Raw genomic sequence first — 24,016 nt, 5'->3', positions numbered from 1 at the left:
ACAAAGTTATTATTCATAAAATAACCGCTATAGAATCATTTGAAAAGATTTAAGCCTAATTAAACCATCAAATCTTGTATTATTGTAATTTTAAGTTGTTAAAAATTTTATTTTGAGATTAGACTATTTGTTGGTCTATAATAGTATCTCTTAGGCTATATAACTGAATCAAATCTTGACTTGCTTCTTGTAGGATCCTCACTTGCGTTAGGTTTTTTTAACCCTCTTTGTGTTTTTTTGAACCCTCCTCCTCTAAGAAAGGGATTTAATTCTGAGTCTCCGAGTGTGTTTGGTATTGCGATAGCTGTTGTGGTTGTAGTTTGAAAAAAGTTGTTTTATAAAAAGTGCTTTTAGTTGAGGTTAGTTTGGAAAAATATATGTTTGGTTAAAACTGTGGTTGAAATTGAGGTTGAACAAAAAGTAGTTTAATGTGTTTGGTTAAAAAATGCTTTTCAAATTGAGGTTATAAAAAAATTAAAAAAGATATATATTAATATTGATGGTTTTTAATTTAAATATTGTAAATTTAAGTACAAATATTATATTATTAAATAAATAATACTTTATATCAAATATTTTTTATTGTTTCATTAACTTATCTATAATTTCATCACGTATGAAATTCATCCAATAAGAATTTCAATTTTCATGGTTTTTTGACCGTGCAACAAAATCAGGTAAAATATCATTAGAAGTGAAATTGAAATTGCGATCAAATTCTGCAAATACTATGTTATATAATGTTATTGAATAATATTAAACAATATTTTTTCAAGTCAAACATAATTAAAAAAAAAATTCAATGGGTCATACGGGTCCAATGCACATTGGAGACATTGTTAACGTTAACAGTGCCAAGTGAATTAATTCACTGGGCACTGTTCACTTCAATATTCTTTCTTCCATGTTTCAGATCTTTCTTTCACCACTGAAAGTTGGGAATATTAGAAGAAGCATCACTGAAGATCTCCTCAGCAGTCCGGAGCAACAAATCACGGGTTGACTGGTAAGCATCATTTTTTTCACTGTCACTCTCACTCTCATCCGTGCTCAACTCTCCCTTAATTTTCTCGTCAGAACCATCCACCTCCATGCATGACAATCTCTTCGAATCAAAACGAGTTTTCCTGCGTTGACGAGCCTTAGCCCTTTTTTCCATATCCATCCGTTTCTGTAAGTTGATATCTCTGCCAAATTCATCTAACTTCATTGGCAGATTTGCTTGATCTTTCAAGGCAACTAATGCAGCTGCTGCAGCACTTTTCTTGAAGTGAACAGGCGGAGTGAATTAATTCTCTCTGCACTGTTCACTTGAACAGTGCAGAGTGAATTAATTCCCTCTGCACAAACGCTAAGGAAAAAGCAGATAAATGTTGCTTTCGGCGAACCGGCGTTTGAAACGTTAATTCTGGTGGGTCCTACGCACAGTAAATAACGTTTCTCATTTTACCAAACTATTTGTTTCCGTGGTTTCCTTCAAACGCAGAAGCAACCACGGAAACAAACACACTTAGTGTGTTTGGTATTGCGGTAGCTGTTGTGGTTGTGGTTTGAAAAAAGTTGTTTTATAAAAAGTACTTTTAATTGAGGTTGGTTTGAAAAAATAGGTGTTTGGTTAAAACTGTGGTTGAAATTGAGGTTGAAATAGTTTAATATGTTTGGTTAAGAATGCTTTTGAAATTAAGGTTATAAAATAATTTACAAATATATATTAATATTGATGGTTTACATTTAAATATTGTAGAATTAATTATTCCTATTACATCATGAAATAAATAATATTTTATATAAAATATTTTTTATTATTCTATTAAATAATTTATAATTCTATTACGTACAAAATTCATTCGATAAGAACTATAGTTTTTATACGTGTAATAAAATTAGATAAAATATTATCTGGTATAAAATTGATATTACAGTGCGAGTAAATTTAATTCACTTTACACTAATTTTTTGAAAAAAAAATATTGTTAACATCATAGTGCAAGTGAATTTAATTTAATCTATACTAGTTTTTTTTTAAAAAAAAAATATTAAAAAACTTAACACAATTGAAAAAAAAAAAAACTGTCCACGTGAACAGTGCAATTCACGAACAATGCAGTGAATTGCTGCTAATTGCACTGTACAGTACAGTGCAATTAGCATGCACAGTAAACACAAAGCAGCAAAATGCTGCTTCTTCTTTTCTGCGTCACAGACGCAAAAAACATGTGGGGTCCATACACAGTAAACTGTGTATGGATTGTTACCAAACAGTTGTAGACTGCGTTTTAATTAAAACGCAGCTGCAGCCGCGTAAACAAACCGACTTAGTCTTGAATTCTTCTGCGTGAAGGAATGGAATGCACTATCGCCTTTGCCATTTTCACCATGTAAATATGCAAAATCCTTCACCACATAAATCAAGGTCTCAGAGCCAAATCTTGAGTGTGACCGCTCCGCATGAAACGAAGTGTCATTATTATAATCTGAAGGGCAGATTTTCATCAAGGTGTGATTCTGGTTGTCTGTTTTCGTCTTTTACTTATACTTTAATTAGCCTTGATAATTTGTTTAATATTCCACGTTCCACCCGCTCTTTAGTTTAATTAATTTAAGCACAGCGTGATTTTTTTCTTAAAAAAAGTAAAAAAAAATCACCATAACGTGGATCCATACTTCATCATCAACAATTCTTCACTATGTTTGTAAGCAGAAGATGGATAGCTAGATGTACTAAGAAAGGGATTGCAAATATTTTTATTCTGATAAGAATGGATTAAAAGGAATCCTTTAAGGTAATAATTATCTTCTAAAATATGCTAACAGTAGCTAGGTGAAAGTACAGCAACGAAACCCGTCTTGCAATTACTTCATGGACACTAAAGCATGTCCTTCGAGTCCAGTTTTAGCGATTTCCAGTAGTACAGTAATATCAGTTAAAGGCATCTTTCATTTAGGGCTAAACTGCCCTACTCCTCCCCTTCAATGCGATTAATTTGGTATATTGGCTATTACTTTTGGCCATTATTTTCCAGTGTCATTAGTTAGCTCGAATATTCCATCAAAAAGAAGGAAGAAAACAACAAAGCTGGCTAGTGATTTTATATTTTAGTCACTGTCACTTGGAAAGGATCTACTTATCAAGAAGACCACACTGACACGGCTATGTATAAGCTCATAAAATCAACATCATTGTTGCCTAATTAAATATTCGAGACCCGACGAGTGGGATTTTATGCGTAGAACACCTTGAAAAAATGAAAGCAGTGTAGACGGGGGACCAAAGGGAAAAGAAGTGTCAGCGGAATGGCAGCTTCATTCTATTTACAGATATCTTGGCCCATCAAGACATGGGCAATTAATTTTTCAACAACTTAATTTATTAATTAATAAAGCACTGTGCAACCAAGGAGCATATGATGTATTCAGCAAATTACAGCAGCGCAGTTTTTTTCTTGAAAATAGAAAATCACCCAAGAACCACTCAATAATGGAAGACATAAACATTATACTCCACAATAGCATCACCAGTTTTGAAGTCAAGGTCATGAGTTTTTGCCTGAGCATAGCCTCTCGCAAACCTGAAAAGCCCACTCCCACCAACAACTGGCATCTCTCTAATGCCAGAAAGCACACTGTTTCGCCCCAGAATGCTAAGGGTGCTACCATTATACTTCCCTTCCGTGAAAACAAAGTTTAATGCCATCAAAAAACTAAGTTCACTTTGTGATGCAGATGCATAAATCCCCTGTGCTCTTCCTACAAGCTTGGAGCTGATCTCGGGCTTCACCGTCAAAGGGTCATCCATCATTGTGACCAGTCCAAATGATGAGAAAGAATTATTAGTCATGGCTGCTCGGGCAACTGGAACAGCAGTGGGGTTGCTTCCACTGACTATGTCATGGAAGTAGAAGTGGAGGTGGCTTAGTTTCTCTCGCTTGAGGCCTAGGGTTTTTGGAGATAAGTTTCTTGAGAAACCTTCAGGTTTTGCTGCAGCAAGGGTCAAGGAGAAGAGAATAACGTTGAAGAGAAAAATGAAGGAACTAGTAGCATTTGCGAAGATTTTGGCCATAGTGAATCAGAACTAATTAACGTTTGGCAGAGAAAGAAAAGAAGGTTTATAAATGGGCTTGGGTGGGACTTACATATATAGCCACTGAGTATGGAGTTTAATTACCAATAGGTCCTTCTCTTCCAAGAAATCTTGTATTTTAGCCTCTTCTTTGTAATAAAAAAAATATATAAAATGCAAGATTTGACTCAACAATCTCGTGGTTTTTTTCATAAGCAACTAATTGAGTTATGACATTGAATTGTTATAAAACGATTAAAAATATATTAAGGTGATTTATTTTTCATGTAAACCATAAGATACCTTAGTATTTTTATGGTGATTAGATAATGTAAAAAAATAAATAATATAAATACTATTAAAAAATATGTTAAAATTAAAAAAAAACAAATCTTTAAAACGTTTTCTGTCGGGTCATAAAGGTAAATCTAATAAACTATCTTTATCATGGACCCGGGAAAGAAGGCAGAAAGGTCCATGAGAAATAATTCTTATTTCTTGAAGCATGTTTCAAGTACAACGTAAAATGAACGTATAGTATATATGAACAACCAATATCAGAGAAGAATTGTGCTAATTAAAAGAGAAAAACACAAAAAAGAAGCAATCACCATGCTCTGACTCAATATCTAATAGTATTCCATTCATAACGGAAAACTTGTTTGAGAATGTGGTTATGATTATTTTTTAAAGTGTTTTTTATTTAGAAATATATTAAAATAATGTTTTTTTTATTTTTAAAAAATTATTTTTGACATCAGCGCATCAAAATGATATGAAAACACCAAAAAATATTAATTTGAAGCAGAAAAAATTAAATTAAATTTTTTTTCAAAAACACTTTTAAAACACAAACAAATAAGACCGCACAAATTCAAAATCAAGGAAACATATAACCATGAAAATTAAAAATCAGATGCCTGAATAAAATTAATGCAACGCGTCAAAGAACCAATTCAATTCAAAATCTTAAGTTATTAAGGGAGATCTCGAGATATAATTTATATTATTCTCTAAAATATACCCTTAAATGAAAGCTTTTTGGATTTGAAACTTGCAATGACTCATACTATTTTGTACTTGATTTTTATCAAATAAATAGAGGTAATATTGAGATTTGAACTCGTAACCGCTTGATCATCAAGGCTCTAAATACCACGTTAAAAAATCATCTCAATCTAATAATTTAAACTATTAGGCGAGCTCTAAAAATCATCTCAATCTAATAATTTAAACTATTAGGCGAGCTCTAAAAATATAATTTATATTATTCTTTAAGAGGCAAAGTCTTTAAACCAATTGTTAAGGCAAGAAAAGGAAAAATGTATACATTTGACAAAGAAATTACTCTAGACCTTCCAACACGAGTCAATTTGAGGAAAATTATAAATCGAATCCATGGGTGTTCAAGAACTCAATGTTGAATACAGAGAACATAAAACAAGGAAAAGGTGTTGAAATTTCCGAGCAACCCATAACCTACTTTTCCATTGGACAAATTGCAGTTGCACTCGGGCCGTTGGATATAAAGACAGAGTGCAGATGGAGCCATGTGGAAAGTGAAAGGTCTTTGACTGCCAACTTGTGCCAAGGTCTAAAGAAGACATACTGACAAGTCTATTGGACCCCTTTGTATTATTCCTCCAACATCAAAAAAAGAAAAAGAGCACTTGTGAATATTTGCTTTCATGATATGCTGCCTCCAACTTACGGATGCTCTGAGGAAAAGACTAATCCAATGATAAATTGCTAGCAGCAATGGTTTATTTAGAGGTAACAATGAAAGCACATAGAAGTCAGAAATGGAACATGAAACAACTATAGAAATTATACTTCTGTGGAATATTTATGCCCTGGGGACATACTTAATTTCCACCAACTCTTGAAGCACAATCTTGGAGAGTTCCACTCTAGATTTTATAATCTTGATCGATTTTCTGTGTCCCGTCATCAAGATATACCATTCCAAGAAGGCCAAAATTGATCGGTTACTCTATACCCGCACATGGTGTAGCTTGACTTAGAGGGCGTTTGGTAACGTGGCTGCGGGTGAGGTGGAAATTTTACCTAATTTTATTCCTGATAATATTTTATCTAATTTTATTACACGCTCAAAAAATCATGAAAACTGTAGTTCTTGTCGAATGAATTTTATACGTAATGAAATTGTAAATTTTTTTTAAAAAAATTGAGTTTTACTCGAAAAACTAGTATTTAATATTATTTAATAACACTACATAAATTAGAAGGATATCGCATGATGACGTAACATTTGTGGAATTTGATCGCAATTCCAATTATGTTCTTGCCGGGTCCGACCTAGTTAAAAAAATTCAGTTTTTATTTTTATTTTAATTGTGTTTTATTCAAAAAATTAGAAGGATATCGCTTGATGACGTAACAAAAAATTCAGTTTTTGTTGTTGCGTGCTTAAGAAACCATGAAAAATATAGTCATTGTTGGATAGATTTCGTATGTGATGACATTGCATATAGTTTAATGGAATAATAAAAAAAAATTTGATATCAATATTATTTATTTCATGATGTAATAATAGTAGTTAAATCTACAATATTTAAATTAAAAATATTTTTTTAATTATTTTATAACCTCAATTTGAAAAGCATTTTTTTAACCAAACACATTAAACTACTTTTTGTTCAACCTCAATTTCAACCACAGTTTTAACCAAACATATATTTTTCCAACCCAACCTCAACAAAAGTACTTTTTATAAAACAACTTTTTTAAAACCACAACCACAACAGCAACCGCAATACCAAACACGCTCTTATAAGTCTTAGGGCATCCATAGCCACCACAAGGAGATCCAAGTGCCTCATCTGGTCATGTCTTTAATTTGTTCTTTAAATGTTACCAGTTTGAGTCCTACAAACCTCAGAGTCACTGGAGGCTTACATGATCGTTAACTTAAGAACTCGTGAGATTAATCGAGGAGTACACAAGTTGGCCCAGACACCGACGTTAATAAAAAAAGAAGAAGCAAGTGCCCCATCTTCCCCAATTGCATGTTTGTAAGAAAATGGAAGGATAGATAATTTAATAACAAAGAATGAAACATATTACGTTACAACATGAACTAAAAGGGTTCATGGTTAACATAGGCTTGTTGTTTATCATTTCAGAGTCACTAGAGGCTTACATGATCGTTAACTTAAGGACCCGTGAGATTAGTCGAGGTGTACGCAAGTTGGCCCAGACACCAACGTTAATAAAAAAAGAAGAAGCAAGTGCCCCATCTTCCCCAATTGCATGTTTGTAAGAAAATGGAAGGATAGATAATTTAATAACAAAGAATGAAACATATTACGTTACAACATGAACTAAAAGGGTTCATGGTTAACATAGGCTTGTTGTTTATCATTTTAGCTTTTATTATAGATTATAATAGTGCCTCTCTTTTTTTTTCATGCTGGTCATTAATTTTTTTTATTGCATCCTTTTTATGAGCCTATTTTAGATGTTTTGTGAGTTGATGGTTTCATATTCGTGATTTTAAGAGATTTAATTAAAGGTTTTTGTTAGATTTTAAAACTTGATTGGAAGTCAAACTTAATGAGATGTAGACTAATTAAAATTGCTATAAATTGAGATTCTCGATACCCATAAATGATGTAGCTTGATTTATAAGTTACTAACTTCTCTTGGGTTATCTATAGAACCACAAGTAAACCTAGGGGTGAGCAAAAAAATCGAATAACCGATTAAACTGAAAAAACCAGAAAAAAATTAACCGAAAAAATCAAACTGGAAAAAAAAACCGAATTAACCGATTAGAAAATCACAAAACATTTCTGGTTCGATTCAGTTTTGTTTTTCAAAGTCTGAAACCGATTGAACTGAACCGAACCGGCCCGGTTCAACGAGGCTAGCACTTGAAAAAAAAAAACAAGTATAAATAGCATATTTATTCTAACCTTAAACTTAAATCAGCATTATCAGCTGCCCCCTCTCCTTGCTCTTTGTCTCTCATCTCTCAAATCTATCTTCTCCTTCTTCATGCTTCACAACCATTAGATTGTTCTAGAAACGAAAGACTCAGACGAGGAACTGAATAAAAATAAAAGGTATCCAAGCCGATTAAAAGGCTGACATAAGAGTTTCCAAAAAGAAAAATGTTGAGAGGGAACTTAATTAGCTAAAACAAGAAGAGAAGTGACTTCACCCGTGTGAAGAAGATAAAGATGGATGGTGAGGATCTATGTAGATTTTTTGCAATTGATTTTCTTTGGTTCAAATAATAATGATTTGATGGTTTTACATTTCAATAACTTTTGATCTTCTCTTTGTTTTTTTGCAGTCAAATTACTTCTTTTCTTTCCTTTCTTTTTGTTTTGTGTATTTTTTTTGGGTTTAACTTCTGGGTAAGGATCTATATATATAAAAAAATTAGAGTTGATTTTTTGGAAAATAAAAGCAAGTAGAAAAATAAAAGCCCTAAAAAACATGGTCAATAAAAAGCCCAAAAAAAACTCATCTGGAATAATTTTGGTTTGAACCAGTTTGGAAGGGGAAAAACCAAACTGAACCAAACTGAAATTAATTGGTTTGAATCAGTTTTCGATTCGATTCGGTTCAGAAACTTGAAAAAAAAATAATTTTGGTTTGGTTGTTTATTTTGATCCAATACCGGACCGGACCAAAAATGCTCAGCCCTATGTAAACCCCAAGCAAATGCCCCATCTACCTCGTTGCTTGGGTTTTTTTTTCCAATGGTGTCAAGGGTCCTTTTTTAATAAATAATTAATATGTCATCTATTTAAGCAGAAACACATCATCTTATTGTTCAAATTCTAGCGATTTTCAATCACTGGAAAGTCATGGTCTAAGTTTTTTTATATATAAAAAACCCAAGTTTCAATTTGTTTTCACCTTAAAACATCCAAAAAACCATCATATGACCTTTAATAAATTGATTTTCAATCTCAAAACATCATTTATTCACTTTAAAACTGGAAATCTAATCAAATATAAAAAATAATTTTACAAGTCTCGACCAAAGTTTTTTGTCGTGTTCAAAGAGAAACACCACCCCCATTTAATTTTCCTCTCCAAGATGAATACATTGATGTCAAGATCAGCTTATTTATGGCTGGAATGTGGCTTATTAAACCCTATCTTTCTTTTCTCTCTCTATTTCAACAACTTTTTCTCTTATCTCTTAATATCTAGGAAGTAAAATGCATAATCTTAAAACAAAAGAATCAAATTAAAAAAAAATCAAAGACCGGAAGTTTTCCCTTCCTTAAATAAGTAAAAGATCCAAAACACTATTTTTATGTTAATTGTGTTCCTTGTTGTTTAAATTTTTTTTTTAACATTAACTTAAAATTCAATTATGTAATATTGATCTTTAATTTAATGTCAGAATACTTCATGACACCTCAAATATGCTAGAATATGCAAATTAAAACAAATGATATAACTAATCATGCTAACATAATGTGAGAGGATGTAATTGAAAATAAATAAAGTTTAATGATTTTTTATTGTATAATTTTTTAAGCACAAGAAAAAAAGATAACCATTGTGAATTGTAAATATAGTAATTCACAATGCATTTTTCTTTGCCTCCACTCTCATGCCCTCCTCGCGAGGGTGTGGCATCGTGACGACACTTTCTGGGCAGTGTTCTAGAATGATCTTTAGTTGGATAAGAGAGTCGCTATCTAATATTATAGTTACTAGAAACCCTAACTGGTCTTTTAGATATTCTAGGTAAAGGACTAATTGTGTAAATGAAAGGTATCAGCACTCCTAGTACACTCTACTTAAGGTAGGCTGCATTATTTTTTTTTCCCGCTTTGTTTGCCATGGTCTGATGATGTTTTTATTTCTATCAGTCTACTATGGTGGGTTTGCCGTGATGAACAAACCCTGGTTTTCTAAGTCAAAAACTTGATCTGAAATGGTGAAATGTCCCTAATTATCATTAAGGTTTTTTTTCGGGGTGAAATTGAAATTTTAGCTATCGCATCATTATAAATAATATTTTAGATAAAATTCCTTACATTTTTTTTATCCTTATATTATGAGTGAATGAGTTATATTATTCTTAATAATATTTTGGATATTAACCTCATACAAGTCTTTTATCCTTATATTAAAGTGAGTAATAATAAATTATTATCCCTAATAATATTTTGGATATTAACCTATTTTAGGTTTTTTATCCTTATATTACAAATGAATAGTATATTTTTCTTGCAAAAAAAATTAATAATTTTGAAATATAGGTCAAAATCCTTTGGAATTTTACTAACTTGTTATAAAATTCATGCCAAAGTATTTACATTTTTTTAAAAAAAAAAAATGCTCTGATATTTTTTAAGGATTTTTGGCTATATGCAAGAAAAAAAAGAGTATTTTTTTGTATTTTTTCTTATTTTTAGGCTTTGTTTGGCAAAAACGCATTTTTCTTTATAATAAAATTGTCAAAACAGGCCGAAAAGGGTGTTTGTCAAACACACTCTTAAACCAAAAAACCCTTTAGCAAAAACATTGTCAGCCAAACAAGACCTTAGCCATTTGACCTGATTTTAACCTGATTGAGTTGAACCAACTAAGTTGACCCGAAATCCTTGGTTCGACTATAAACCAAACCAAAGATTTGGGTTTGACTTGAAAACAAACCATAAACAAAAACAAAGCCAAAAACATATTAAATATAAAAAACTCGAAAATTCTTGAATGAAAAGGATCAAATGCAAAAAGAAATAAATAAATAAAGAACATTCAATGAGAACCCAACAACGTGGATCAATATTTAGATCATATTTCATGAAATAAAAGGCGCAAAAAGGATGGAAGTCAATCACTAAACAATAATAAAACATCAAACATCGACGATTATCAACCAATAATCATGATTTAGTCAAAATATATTTCAGTTCAAAATTGAAACCCTATGATTAAAACCCCTAGAAAACTTATTATTAATGCAAATAAACCCTGGATTATTGTCTAATGATGTCATGTGAAGGTGAAGATACAACAAAATGGACCAGAATTGGTTCAAATCATGAAGCTAAGACAATGTTCTTTTCAAGAACACGAAGAATACTACCTAGTAACTTAGAAATAACCCAGAAACCTAGCAAACTATCAAGCCTTCAAAACTAACATTTTTTACTTCTAAAGCATGTTTTCTTCATTCTAGCAAGTCACATTACCATAACCGAACATATTTGAATAAAAAAACTAACAAATAATATCAAAACATCAAAATCTTGCAAAGAGATTCCAAGCTTCAAAAGTACCAACTTAAAACAGCATATATATATATATATATATATATATATATATATATATGCAATTTGGATTCAATTTTTTTATAAACCTTTAATAAGACCTAACTGAAACCTAGAAACCTGCATCAGCCAACACAAAAAAACATCATAGCCTTGTTGCCATATTTGGCAGATTTCAAAATCACTTCATTTTATCAAAACTCACCCAACAAACATCACCTAAATATTCAGAAACATCAACAAATAACTCATAGCAAGATTTAAACAATAAAACAATCTTTTTATGTATTAATCAAAATCAAAACTAAAGAACATCATAACAATAAAACATGTTCAAAAACACTTTTAAACACGTAAAACAAGCTAGAGATGTGCCTTTTAGACATTACCCACTAGGTTAGTGAAGGATTATACATTCCCAAGACTCAGAATAGTTACTGCCTTTCTTGCTTCGAAAACCCAATCTTTTGCTCAAACTTTGACTTATCATTTTAGCTTTTAGGTGCCAAGCAATAAACTTGATTATGAATGAACTCCAAGAATAAGCTTTTCTCTTTTTTCTTCCTTGCCACCTTTTTTTCCCTTCCTGCCCTGATTTTTCAAGGGTTATTTATAGGGTTTCAACTTAGGATTTTTATGGATTTAATCAAAGATTGATCCTCATTCATCAAAGCTTGGCCCTCTTATCAAAATGAGAGAGTTTTATGTATGTTTTACAGATGTGAGTTATATATATATGTTAGCTTTGCAATGGTAGTTTTGCAACAAACTTAATTTCGAAGATTTTGGTGGTTTTTCTAGACTTGGAGACCAATGAGCTTGTTTTCTAGCCTTTAGATCTTGAGAGAAACATGTCCAATCTTTGATAAGAACCCACTAAGAAGGCTTGCAGTGTGAATACACGAAAAAAATTAGTGGTCTTGCGAAATGAGAATCACAACCATCGATGATTGAGTTACCCATTTTTGAGACTTTGTCGGAGCAACTCTGACGTCATTGTCATTGAAGAACACCTGAAGTTGGTAGAGGGCACACCTTTCATTTCAATCGAACCTTGCTCGATTTGGAGATCTATAGCTTCACATCCATTCGCTTGAAAGTGTCAACCCAATCAACCAAGAATCTAAAAATATAATGATGACTGATCGAGGACAAGATGTTGTTGAGTTCATTGAAGAAAATAGGATGTAAACGTTTGATGAGAATAACTGATCTTTGTAAAAGGTATGTTTCTCAGTTGATTGGTGGTGGTTACTGACACGATCAAAGAGTTGATGTCTTATCCCAAGTGCAAGAGTGTCGAAGTAATAAATAACCCGACAAGACTGGGGTCGAACCACAGGGAGGTGAATTATATAAATTACAAACAATAAAATGATATTAATGTTGAAGAGAGCTTTGAGATGTAATAATGATGAAAAGATTAAACAAGGATAAAACAATTGTCAAGGTTAGAGGATCCACTAATGGTATTTCAAATAAATATAATATAAACTCTTTTTATTACTCAATTGGAAACCACACACAAAGGAGGTTCTAATCGGATGATTTATCGTTATTAGCTCATTATAAATTATTAACATGATCATATTAATCATCTTATTCAAGTAACACCATACTTATAAATATCATCAGACATTCATATTACTAGCTTATATTAACAATAAATCAAGTTCCTATCATAATAACGATGTCGGCCAAAGACTATGAATGATCAAGCATTTGATGTACCAAGTGTTATACAACACAAATCTAGTTAACCATTTAACAAGCAAGGTATTAATAATTAGTAAGATAAAAGATAAGACATGTTAATAGCAAACTTTCTTGGATATAAACATTGAAGTCCATGTTGAGTTTATATTATATCTATTCTAACACTACTAGTGAAACCTTTTCACCTTGACATAATTAACTTAGCTAAACATAATGAAGAAGAAAAATATAAATAAACAATATAAGAACATAAACATGATATAAGTTAACTAAGTATAGGAAAGGAAATGAAAAAGCATAAACAAGAGATTAATATAGCATGAAAGAAAACTTGAACATTACAAAGATATAAAAAAAGAAAGCAAGAAGATGATCTTGATCTGAAAACCAAGATGACTAAATACATGGCAAATGCCTTCTTTTGTAGGCTAAAATTTGGAACTATTGATTGGTTGACAAACTATTTAGTTGGTGGCCAACCATTGATTTGGTGGCTGGTTTTTGACATTGTTGGCTGCTGGTTATTGACATTGTTGGCTGGTTATTGATATTGTTGGCTGGCCAAAATGTCATTGCTAACATCAGAATTTGAGCCTTTTGTTCCATGAAAGTTGTGGGCATTTGTCTTAGCTTTCCAACAATAAAAACCAGAGCTCATTTGGACTTCTAGAACTCAAGATATGAGATGAAAACCGAACAGTATCTGAGCTACAGGACAGATTTTGATTTTTTCGTTGTTGCTAAGATTTGAACTTGACAACGGCAGAATTGAGTCTTGAACTCCTCATGAAAGTTTTAGGTCTATGTCTTAGCTTTCCATCCATATAAAAGCAGACCAAAATCCAAGGTCTATAGCTCCAGTTATGATCCAATAACCGAATGGTGTTCCAGTTTGGAATTGAACCAGCATCTCTTCTCTTAGCCTAGTCCTCTTTTTGTCTCTTCACTTTCAATAGTTAATCACATCAATCAATCCTTTGAATTGTGAGATATACCTGCATTCAAAACAAGCATTTATCATAAATTAAAGATATATTATATTATCAGACTTGTTATTATAAAACATGCTTTAGTTAGGAAATTTAATGATACTTTAGTGCAATATGATGATATAAAGCCTTAATGAGAATACACTTTTAAGTACTAATCAGTTACAACTCCAAAGGTGGTTGAAAATGCTATATTCATTAATTGCTTTTAATGAAGGTGCTTACTCGATCAACCAAAGCTGCCAAACAAAAAGATAAACAATGGTCGAACAACACGTCATTTAGGTTACAACTTCAATTTCTTTTTTCTTTTGATTTAGTTCTTCTTCTCTTAATTGCAATTGTTTTATTTATATTGGCTGTTTCTAATTGGATTTTATTTTTTATTTCATCTCTAGTTGTTTGATTTTGTTAGTTTTTTTTTTTTATCAAATTTAGTTCTCATTCTTTTAATTCTTTTTTTTTTCAATCAATTTCTTGATTTATTTTTTTTCTTTAATTCCATCTTTGATCATTTCTTTTCATTGAATTTTTATGTCAAGTTTGGTGCCAATTCTTTTAATTTTTATTCTTTTAATTTTTTTTTCAATTCCATCCCTAAACATTTAATTTCATTTAAATTTTCCCTTAACATTTAATTTCAATTGGTTTTTGTGTTGAATTTAGTTCTAATTCTTTAATTGATATTTGTTTTGTTTTTCATTGACTTTTTTTCTCTTAATTTCATCCTTCAATATTTGTTTGGTTAACAATCTAGCTTAGTCTTTTTCAAGTTTGCCTTTAATAGGGTCACCCTAAACTTATGACCCGGGTCATAGATATGAAAGATTAGCCCCGGTCAACTTTCATCTTTTTTTAAAGCATTTTTTTGCAAATATTTTTTTTTGCTGGTATTTTTTTGCTTTGGTATTGACGATGTCATCCCAATTTCATATCCTAAGTCATATATTTGATTTGTTCACCCGGGTTAGCTGTCGGGTTCACTCGAGACCTTTTTTTTAATCTTTTTTTATGTGTTTCCATCATATTGCCTTGTGTCCATTTTTTATATTTTTCTGATGTGTTCAGTCTTTCGTAATATTTTCTATGTTGTGGGTTTATTCAATCATTTTCGTTTGTATTTATCGTTTAAACCATGAGTTTTTTACGGTAGATTTATCTTTTATTGATTCAAATAAAATTTTTTGATAAACATAATTGGATAAATATCTCATATTTACAGTTTGTTTCTTGGTTATTGTTAATGATTTTTTTTATTTACATAAATGGTTATAAATTTATTTATAGTTAGATAATTGCATAGGCTTTTCAAATGACACTTTTACTTTTTCACGTAAAAAAACACATTGAAACAGCTTGTATACCTGGTATTGTTTTTTTTTTTTTTAAATATAACTTGCATACCAAATAAATGATTTTATTTTTTTCCCTTTTTTTCTCTTTACACTTTTTTTTTTGGAAAAAAATATTATTTTTTTATGCTTTACACTTTGGCCTATTTTTACCATTTTTTATTATTCTTTTGTAATTTGTTTTTTTAATATTTTTTCTTTACACTTTTTGTTTTTGGAAATTTATTCTACACAGACTGAGGAAATGGTGTTTCAGTGTAGCAATTGCAATATTGTTTTATTTTTTGGCTATGTTAAAAATTCGCTTAAGATCTTACATATTTTTATTAGTGTATATGATCTTTATTATATTTTATTATATGTAAGCATCGACTTTGTGATTCACGGTTATTTTTTTACTTGATGTAAGAGAACACGTTAATAATACCTACACATTAATTCTTTTGTGTTGGAAAAAAAATATTCAACCTATAGCTAGACGAGCAAATAAACACGTTAATACTTTGTTTTTTATATTTATTGACACAAATAGTTCTCATAGGCGTTCTGATTTATAATTAGAATTTTTTTTAAAAAATAAATTTAAAAAGCTTATATATTTATTTTTTATATTTTGCTAAAAACATTTATCCCATCTGCAGTGAATCGCAATTCGTATAACTAGTCTTACCTAATTGCCAAATACACACTTAGGCCATGTTTGTTTCCCGGAAAGTAGTTTCCGGGAAATCACTTTCCAAACTTTTATGTGTTTGTTTGCCATTAGGAAAGTTGGTCAACGGAAAACACTTTCCGGTCAAAGAAAAATCTGGTTTGGTTTTCAGGAAAGTGTTTTTCCTTTTGGCTTTGTTTGTTTTTCGGAAAGTGATTTCTGGGAAACCACTTTCCAAACTTTCCTATGTTTGTTTGCCATCAGAAAAATTAGTCAACGGAAAACACTTTCCAGTCAAAGGAAAATTTGGCTTGGTTTTCAGGAAAGTGTTTTCCTGGAAAATTTGGGCGGAAAACACTTTCCGGAAGTTGTGAAAAATTTAGAAATATCATTATTTGCTGATTATATCAAATTTGATCATCAAACTTTTGATTGCTATATATAATTTGTTTTGAATATTTATTTTTTAATTTCATCTCTTAAAATTTAATTTAATTTTTATATTAATTTTGGTTCTTATTTTTATAATTGCTATTTGCTTTTTCCTTATCATTTGTTTATTGAAATTTTTTATCTATCAAATTTGATCCTCATTCTTTTGATTGTTACTTATTTTATTTGAAATAATTTATGAAATATTAATTATTATTATTTTAATTTCTTCATCTTTTATTTTTTTTTAATTTTTTAGATTTGATCTCTATTATTTTGATTATTATTTATTTTATTTGAGATAATTTATGAAATTATATTTTTTTTCAATTTCATTCTCATTCAACTTTTTAATTTGTAAGATTTGTTCCTCATTATTTTAATAAACTTGAGAAAAATAAAACATTAATAAGTTATTTTCCAGCTCATTTTCCATGACATAACCAAACACTGTAAAATGTTTTCCAACTTATTTTTCATTACACTACCAAACATCGGAAAATACTTTCCTGGAATTCACTTTTCTTGAAATTTACTTTCTAAAAAAAAACTACTTTCCAGCAAACAAACAGGACCTAAAGTTCTCCTCGGCAAACAGTAGCATTGTAGCATGAACCAATTATAAAACTAGATGGGCCAATTTATGTGTTGGGCTTTTGATTTTTGCTCTCTCTGTTGTATGTAGGTTTTGAATTGCAGAGTGCAGCAAGCGAGCGCTGCGAGCGTCTTATTTTGGTGAGAGTGAGGCTACAAATTGGTGGTGGGTCAATGGGGACTAGAGAGGTATACGAGCAGAAATTAAGAACCGGAAATCTCTATCACGATCCTACTATCAAACCTGGACTCGGTTCCCCTCGCTGCCCTCGCTGCCTTTCTCTCTTAAACCCTATTTCTGTACCGACTCATCTTCAATCTCTCTCTCCTTTTCCCCTTCTTCTTTCAATGATGTAAAAAAACGTAAACAACCCGCTGATTTGCAACTTTTTTCTTTTTCGGTGCAGGCAAAGGGAGAATGGACCATTACCTCTATTTTACATGACGCAACCGCTGTGGTCAGTTAATTTATTTTTTTTGAATTTCTGTTTCATCCAATTTTCAATTTTTTGCTCGATTTCTGTTTAATTAAACTCCATTTTTAGTTGTTTTCATGCTCGTTTAATTTTCTTTTCTGTTTTTTACTTTTCGAGATAAGTTGAGTTTGAGGATTTTATATAGGAAAACTTCGAATCCTTAATGTATTTTCTAGAATTATTATAGCTGATGATTTAATTTAAATCTCTTTTTCTCGTCATTGAATTGAATAGGCTGGCTCGGGTATTGGTGGAATGCTTAGTGCAGTTCATGGTTTCAATACCGGTAACAATTAAAAATCCCTCGTCTTGGTGAATTTTGCTGTTGTTTTCGCTTAGTGTTTGTGTTAAGTACACTCTTTTATTTCAGGGATTCCATTCCTTCAGAATCGATTGAAGGGACCAAAGTGGCTTCCTTTCCTAGTCGGGGTACATCTATTATCCTTATTTGTTTCTGCTTTTTGAATCTTTTGACTAACTTATGCCTGCCATTTGTTTTTGGCAAATATCAATGAATCATGACACGCTTACTCAGTTTGTTAATGCGTTGTTTACTCACAGCTTCCTCCACTGCTTGCTGTCTCGGCTGCCAGTGCTGCATTTGGAGGTAGGCGTAACCTCTGTTACTGTGATTGATTTATTGCAACATTTTTTCTTAGCATGAAATGGATAAGTGGGTTGTCTTGATTCTACAATTTTATTTTATCTTATTTGGGGGGGGGGGGGGGGGGGGGGGGGGCGGCGGGGGGCGGGTTGCTTGAGGTTATACGCTGAACTAAGACTCCAATGCCCAGTTTGGTAGTGACTTCTAGAAGTCACATTCCTATAACCATTTTCTGAAAATGGAAATGAGTTCAGGAACTTAAACGTTTTTCTGTTGCCATATTACCCTCTACATACTATTTCTTGAAAATAAAATATTTTTCTTTTCCTCATATCTTTTCTCTTCTAACATATACTAATTCTCAGTTGCCCCTCAAGTGCTTGATACTGCGACGGGCAATAACAGCCATATCAATCAAAGGATCAGCTAGTCCCAATGAACCAAACAATTCAAAGGATTTCAGTTTCAAAAAAGAAAAGTAAAGACAAAAATTGCAAACATTTAGGTGTCAAGTAAATGCTACTGGTTTATTGTAATTCAAGCTAAAGAGTTTAATGATCTATATGATCTGATCGATTGTGTAAGGCATGCTGTAGCAATGGTACCAGGGAAAATATAGAGAAATGTTTCATACAGCTCATGAAAGTACGAGCTTGAAGAGTCTCAATGCAATCCAATTAGTTGCTGGCTTATGGATCATAGGAGGTTGGCTTGAGAGCCCAAATGGGGCCAAACCCTTGGCTTCTTGCTGCAATAGCATGTCACTTGATGAGGAATGAGAGGACTAGGCTGATGTGCCTCTATCAATCTTGTGGAAGTTTCATCATCTGAGGCAGTAACAGGTAGCAATAGCATGGTGAAATAAGAAACTTAAGAGGGTAATTGTCCTATTTGAGCTGAATGAGTTTCCACCTTCCTCACAGTTGTGGGATCCCTAAAGGTTAGCTTCTTGGATTTGGACAAGTACGAGAGGAAGTTCCTTACAGTTTTGGGTCAAAGGTATGTGACAGGGTTAGGGAAGCATTTATAGTCCGTACTAGGTTCCTTGACAGGTACTAGACTGCCTTGGTGCTTAGTCTTCTAACTGGCTACTACTAGGTGCTCTCAGAGCATTTTTTTAAGGGTATATTGTACCATGTATCTTATTAATACAAATAAGGACTGTTATTCAATTTCTCGTATGTTCGACGTTTTCTTTCCATGTCTTGTTGACTAAAACATGTGGATTTATGGGAGTGTTTAAACTCAGCATTAGTGTGTTTTTTTTTTATTTTTTTTTAAATGTATAATGACATGATTGATAAAACAAACGTTTTATACTAAAGCACTTCATCATCTTGACCGTGTATTTTCGTTTGCTGATTTGCTTTCTTGAGTTAGATTTACATGTATTCTTATCTTTTCTACAATTTACATATATTGAATTGCGTGTTTAATTATAACTTTGTAGGTTATGTGCTTCCAAAGTTTGCTCAACTTACTGTGACATCCTATTATGCTTCCTCAAGTGTCTCTCATTATGGGATTTCACTCCTCACCCGACATATTGAAGAGTCCTATACTTCCCGAGCTCAGCAAGAAAAGCTCAGATGATGTCTTGCAGGTGCATGTACAACAGAATTTACTTTCCTCAATTTTGTAAGCAGGTTCAATTGTGTGCATGAATGCATGAATTTGTAGATGCTGTAATTTATAACTCTTACATTTCTGCATTTTTTAGTATTAAATTTGTCATGCTAAAATCAATTAATGAGCGATAAATGTTGTTTTCAAGATGCTTTTGGGGTGCTCTTCCAACCATTTTGATTGTAAAGGTATTGATAACAAATTCACTTTCTTTGGATGGCAGATGTTATCAACATGGACGACTGTCATATAATGGTATAAGTTGTCAAATATAGGGATAACAACTGTTACTTTACAAGGTACATTATATTAATTTACTAAAAGAGTTGTTCTTTTGAAAAGTGCAGATGACCGTTTGGGCATCGTTATAATTTCACCGTGACCTACACTGTTCATTTTTACAGTTTTTATTTTATTTTATTTTATGTTTTGGTCATCAAACTTTATTTTTTTTTTTATAATTTCATCCTCATAAGTTATATTAGCATGGTTTTATGCGATGAGATTTTTTTTTCCAGCTTGGCATGCTCTCATATATTTGAAGTATCAAAGAACATTCTGGAGTTAAATTGAAGATTGATCATTGATGTGATGAACTAGAATTTTAGGTTATAGTTTAAAAAAATTTAAAATAATAGAGATGACATTTAACACAAGAAAAAAACAAAACTCTTTTGTTTCTAGTGTGAAAAACTTCAATTTCGTTTCAGTTTCAACTACACGAATGCCCTGTATCAGGTTAAATTTTTGCCAAGATAAAAAAAAAAAGATAAAGAACTAAGAAACGAGCATCTTTATTTAATTTAATTAAAAAAATAAAATTCTTTTTTAAAACGTTAGAATCTTTTAAAAAAATCCAAGATAATCCTTTTACTTTCAAAACCACATAAAAATCATATGAAAAGGATAAAAAAAAACAAAATGTTGTTGGATGAAACAAAAAAAAACTTTTTTTAAAAAAAAAAACTAAGTCCAAGTGAACCTTATAAATTTAGGTTAATTTTTTAAACCTTTAGCATGTTAAATTGTAGACTTGGATAAAATTAAAAAGCTTAATTCCTATCTAACTAAATTTTAGAGGTTGAAATCAATAAAATTAATTTAATTAAAAAACAATTTTTTTTTATAAAAAAAACTAAATTTAACAAAAATTAAAAAAAAATCAGAGGTAGCCCTTGTTATTTTAAAAAAAAAACAAATCTCAAAGAAAACAAATAAGAAGAATATTAGAGGATGAATTCACAAAAAAAGCTTAAAAAAACAGGAAAAAACAAGCAAATCCGAGTGAACCTTGTAATTCGTTAAATTCTCGACCTGGGTTCAATTTAGAAGCTCAATATGAAATCAATTAATTTAATTTAATTAAAAACATTCCTTCAGAAAAACTAAATTTAACAAAGACAAAAAAAACTGAGGCAATTCATATTATTTTCAAAACAACTAAAAAATCTCATAGAAAATGAATTAAAAAATAAAAAAATACTGCAGGATAAGGAAAAAATAAATCTTAAAATAGTTTTAAAAAAATCAAGAAAATCAATGTCAACTTCGTAAATTAGGATTAATCTCTTAAACCCGCAACCTATTAAATTTTAGATCTGAGCTCAATTAAAAAGCTAAAAACCTGACCAATTAAATATTGTAAAATTAAATAAATCAATCTAAAAAAATCTTGCAAGGTAAAAAAATAGCAATAAATAAAGATTAGATTTGATAGGAAAAAAACTCAAGAATGATGAAATTATATATAAAAAAATAATTTCAAAAACCATCTTTAATAAAAAAAAAATAGAAACCAAATCTGACAAATAAAAAAAATCCATTGATTATAAAATTGAAAAACAAATCCTTAATTTCATAAATTATTTTAAATAAAAAAATTATAAGAAAGAGAATATGGATGAAATCTTAAGAATAACAAACCTCAAGGTTTGATTTGATTTTTTTAAAGGTTAGCATGAAAATCGAGTAGGAGAAGGGGAAAGAGAAAAAAGCAAAAGGCCACACGCACCATACATGTAACAATTATGCCACATGCAATGCTTATACATGAAAAGGATGCTAATATACTTTGGCCGTCGCCCTAAAAGCAAGGTTTTGGACATCGGATGACATCGTGCCGCCCAAACCTAGCAGACATTGTTCACGCACTTCTAACTTTTTTTTTACATATTTATGAAATCATCATGTTAATAATTATCAAATAACAAAATGTAAAAACTAAAAGAATTCCTAAATCAAAGACAACTTTTTAAATTATAAGAACAATGAAGTAACTTAACTGTTTTAAAATTAAGTCAAAGACTAAAAAGCTCCTTGACCAAAGTTTAATGTATTTTGCTTTTAATGGTAATAAAATAAATACATTGTGCAATCAAAACGCAAAAAAACAAATTACCTCTATTCATTTTTGTAATAACTAATAGGTCTTATGGTAAAAACATCTTTATCCCTAAAACAAAGCTATATAATTTTGCCAAACAAGGGAAAAATAATAATTTTTGTAATGTTTTTTAAGCTTCAAAATAGCTTTCTAAAGGGTTTTGTTTTTATATTTTTAAATTAAAACAAGTTAAAATTTAAATTTATATAATTTAAAAACTTGTACCTAACTTTATAACCATATGAGAGGGTCAAAACTAGCGTTAAAAGATGATGCGTATTATATATATATATATATATAATCAGGTTAAATAATGTATCATTAATCCATTTTAAAAAAACAAAGAATGCTAGGTAAGTGGATTTGACCTTTTAAGCCTTATATGTTAAATAACCCTTAACTTTTTTTTTTCCTTAAGAAATTAGAATAATTTTTTAAAATTAATGTATTAAAATAATTTTCAAGTAATTATACAATAAGGCATAGTTTTCAAGAACGTTAGCGGTTTTTTATGGTAATATTAATAATTAGTTTATGATTAATTATATATCAACATAATATGAAGAATTTTTTTTTTAAAATTGCTCATTATTATTCAATAAAAATAAAATATCTATTTTGTTTTTATTGTAAATGTTTTATATAATTTTCACATTTTTATTATTCTTACATTTATTCATTCATGTAAATAAAAATGATTAATTCAGGATTTTGTGTTATTAAAACCTAGTTACACTATCATATAAAACTACCGATTACTGTATTGATCCAAATCTTCAAAATCTCCACAACCAGACGCATCTTTTGTTTTTTTTGCCCAAGGGTTATATCGAAACCTAATTGCTTCTCATTAACTTTCTTTTTATATATGGGCACGATTTTTAAAATATTTTTTATTAGAAAATATATTAAAATAATATTTTTTTTATTTTAAAAATTATTTATGACATGAATACATTAAAATAATTTGAATTGAAAATACTAAAAATTAATAATTTAAAGCAAAGAAAAAAATAAAAAAAATTTAATTATTTTTAAAAACGTTTTTTTTTTTTTTAAAAAAATCATCAGTATCGAAATTTTCCACATTGTTTAACTAAAGTGATATTGGAAATAGTCTGTTTGCCCACCTGTCCCTTTTTCACAGGAATTCGAGGCCTTGTCCTTCCAAATCAGTTGAGTATATAGGAACTGTCAAGTGACTGTTGCATGGCCGGAATCTGCGACTGCATATCCAATCGAGCTCCTTTCGATGCCAAATATGCAACTGGGAGGGTCCATTTGTACGTGTAAACCGCTCGAAAAACCATGACTCCTTTGACTAACTAGGTTGTGCTAGTCTTTTGCTAGGATCTTTCATGGATGGCCACAAAATGTGCTTCCTATGCCACTGTGGGGTAGGCACCCTTACTGCTAGGATCTTTCATGGATGGCCACAAAATGTGCTTCCTATACTGTGTAGCCTTCGATGCGTGAACGGGAAAACATGTCCTTGAGGCATACATAGTAGCCAGCAGTGAAATGTTGTCTTATGTCCTTGTTACCTTGCTGACAGCTTTATCCAGCTGCTCCCAAAAGGATACGAGAGGAAAGTGAAAAGTTTTACCATGGATATGCATTACGTGTGGCAGTGTTGGGTATGTGAAAAGAAGATGGTTATGTGATTAACCTTCGTCGAAACATGAACTCTTTACGTTTTTCAAAATCTGGACCTGGGCTTTGTTAAGTACCTACTTGGGCGAAAAGCTGTTAAATCTGTGTCCGAAATAATACTTACCTCAGCAGTACAATCTGTAGCCCAGCAATAGTAGATAAGTATAGGCCTGTAAAATTTCAATCCATAGACGTTGAAGTTCTAGGA

The 24,016-nt window shown here is 30.8% G+C and overlaps 2 protein-coding genes across 3 annotated transcripts; one reads left to right on the top strand and one right to left on the bottom strand.

The window, feature by feature from the left end:
* Positions 1 to 3,346: 3,346 nt before the first annotated feature.
* LOC7455629 (dirigent protein 22) lies at positions 3,347 to 4,112 on the bottom strand. Its single transcript, XM_002309252.4, has one exon. The coding sequence runs from the start codon at positions 4,058 to 4,060 to the stop codon at positions 3,473 to 3,475; it is 588 nt and encodes a 195-aa protein (XP_002309288.2). The 5' UTR covers positions 4,061 to 4,112; the 3' UTR covers positions 3,347 to 3,472.
* A 13,019-nt stretch (positions 4,113 to 17,131) lies between these two features.
* Positions 17,132 to 20,256, top strand: LOC7479512 (uncharacterized). Of its 2 annotated transcripts, XM_024603234.2 has the most exons (8): positions 17,132 to 17,366; positions 17,474 to 17,524; positions 17,777 to 17,828; positions 17,913 to 17,971; positions 18,104 to 18,149; positions 19,597 to 19,749; positions 19,996 to 20,027; positions 20,120 to 20,256. In XM_024603234.2, exons 1-6 carry the CDS (start codon positions 17,241 to 17,243, stop codon positions 19,737 to 19,739), a joined length of 477 nt encoding a protein of 158 aa, XP_024459002.1. In that variant the 5' UTR covers positions 17,132 to 17,240; the 3' UTR covers positions 19,740 to 19,749; positions 19,996 to 20,027; positions 20,120 to 20,256. The 2 variants fall into 2 exon arrangements, with proteins under 2 accessions (XP_024459002.1, XP_002308353.1); XM_002308317.4 differs by having other exon boundaries at positions 17,133 to 17,366; positions 19,996 to 20,256.
* Positions 20,257 to 24,016: the final 3,760 nt, after the last annotated feature.

The sequence above is a fragment of the Populus trichocarpa genome, chromosome 6, assembly GCF_000002775.5.
Source record: "Populus trichocarpa isolate Nisqually-1 chromosome 6, P.trichocarpa_v4.1, whole genome shotgun sequence".
Classification (NCBI taxonomy): Eukaryota; Viridiplantae; Streptophyta; class Magnoliopsida; order Malpighiales; family Salicaceae; genus Populus; species Populus trichocarpa.
The sequence above is the reverse complement of the archived record's forward strand: the minus strand, read 5'-3'. Positions and strand labels throughout refer to the sequence as shown.

Bases quoted from the DNA above. Each gene is read 5' to 3' on its own strand.
- LOC7455629 (XM_002309252.4), bottom strand. From the start codon at position 4,060: ATGGCCAAAATCTTCGCAAATGCTACTAGTTCCTTCATTTTTCTCTTC.
- LOC7479512 (XM_024603234.2), top strand. From the start codon at position 17,241: ATGGGGACTAGAGAGGTATACGAGCAGAAATTAAGAACCGGAAATCTC. The intron at 17,525-17,776 runs GTCAGTTAATTT...TGAATTGAATAG, and splicing joins TACATGACGCAACCGCTGTG to GCTGGCTCGGGTATTGGTGG. The intron at 17,829-17,912 runs GTAACAATTAAA...CTTTTATTTCAG, and splicing joins AGTTCATGGTTTCAATACCG to GGATTCCATTCCTTCAGAAT.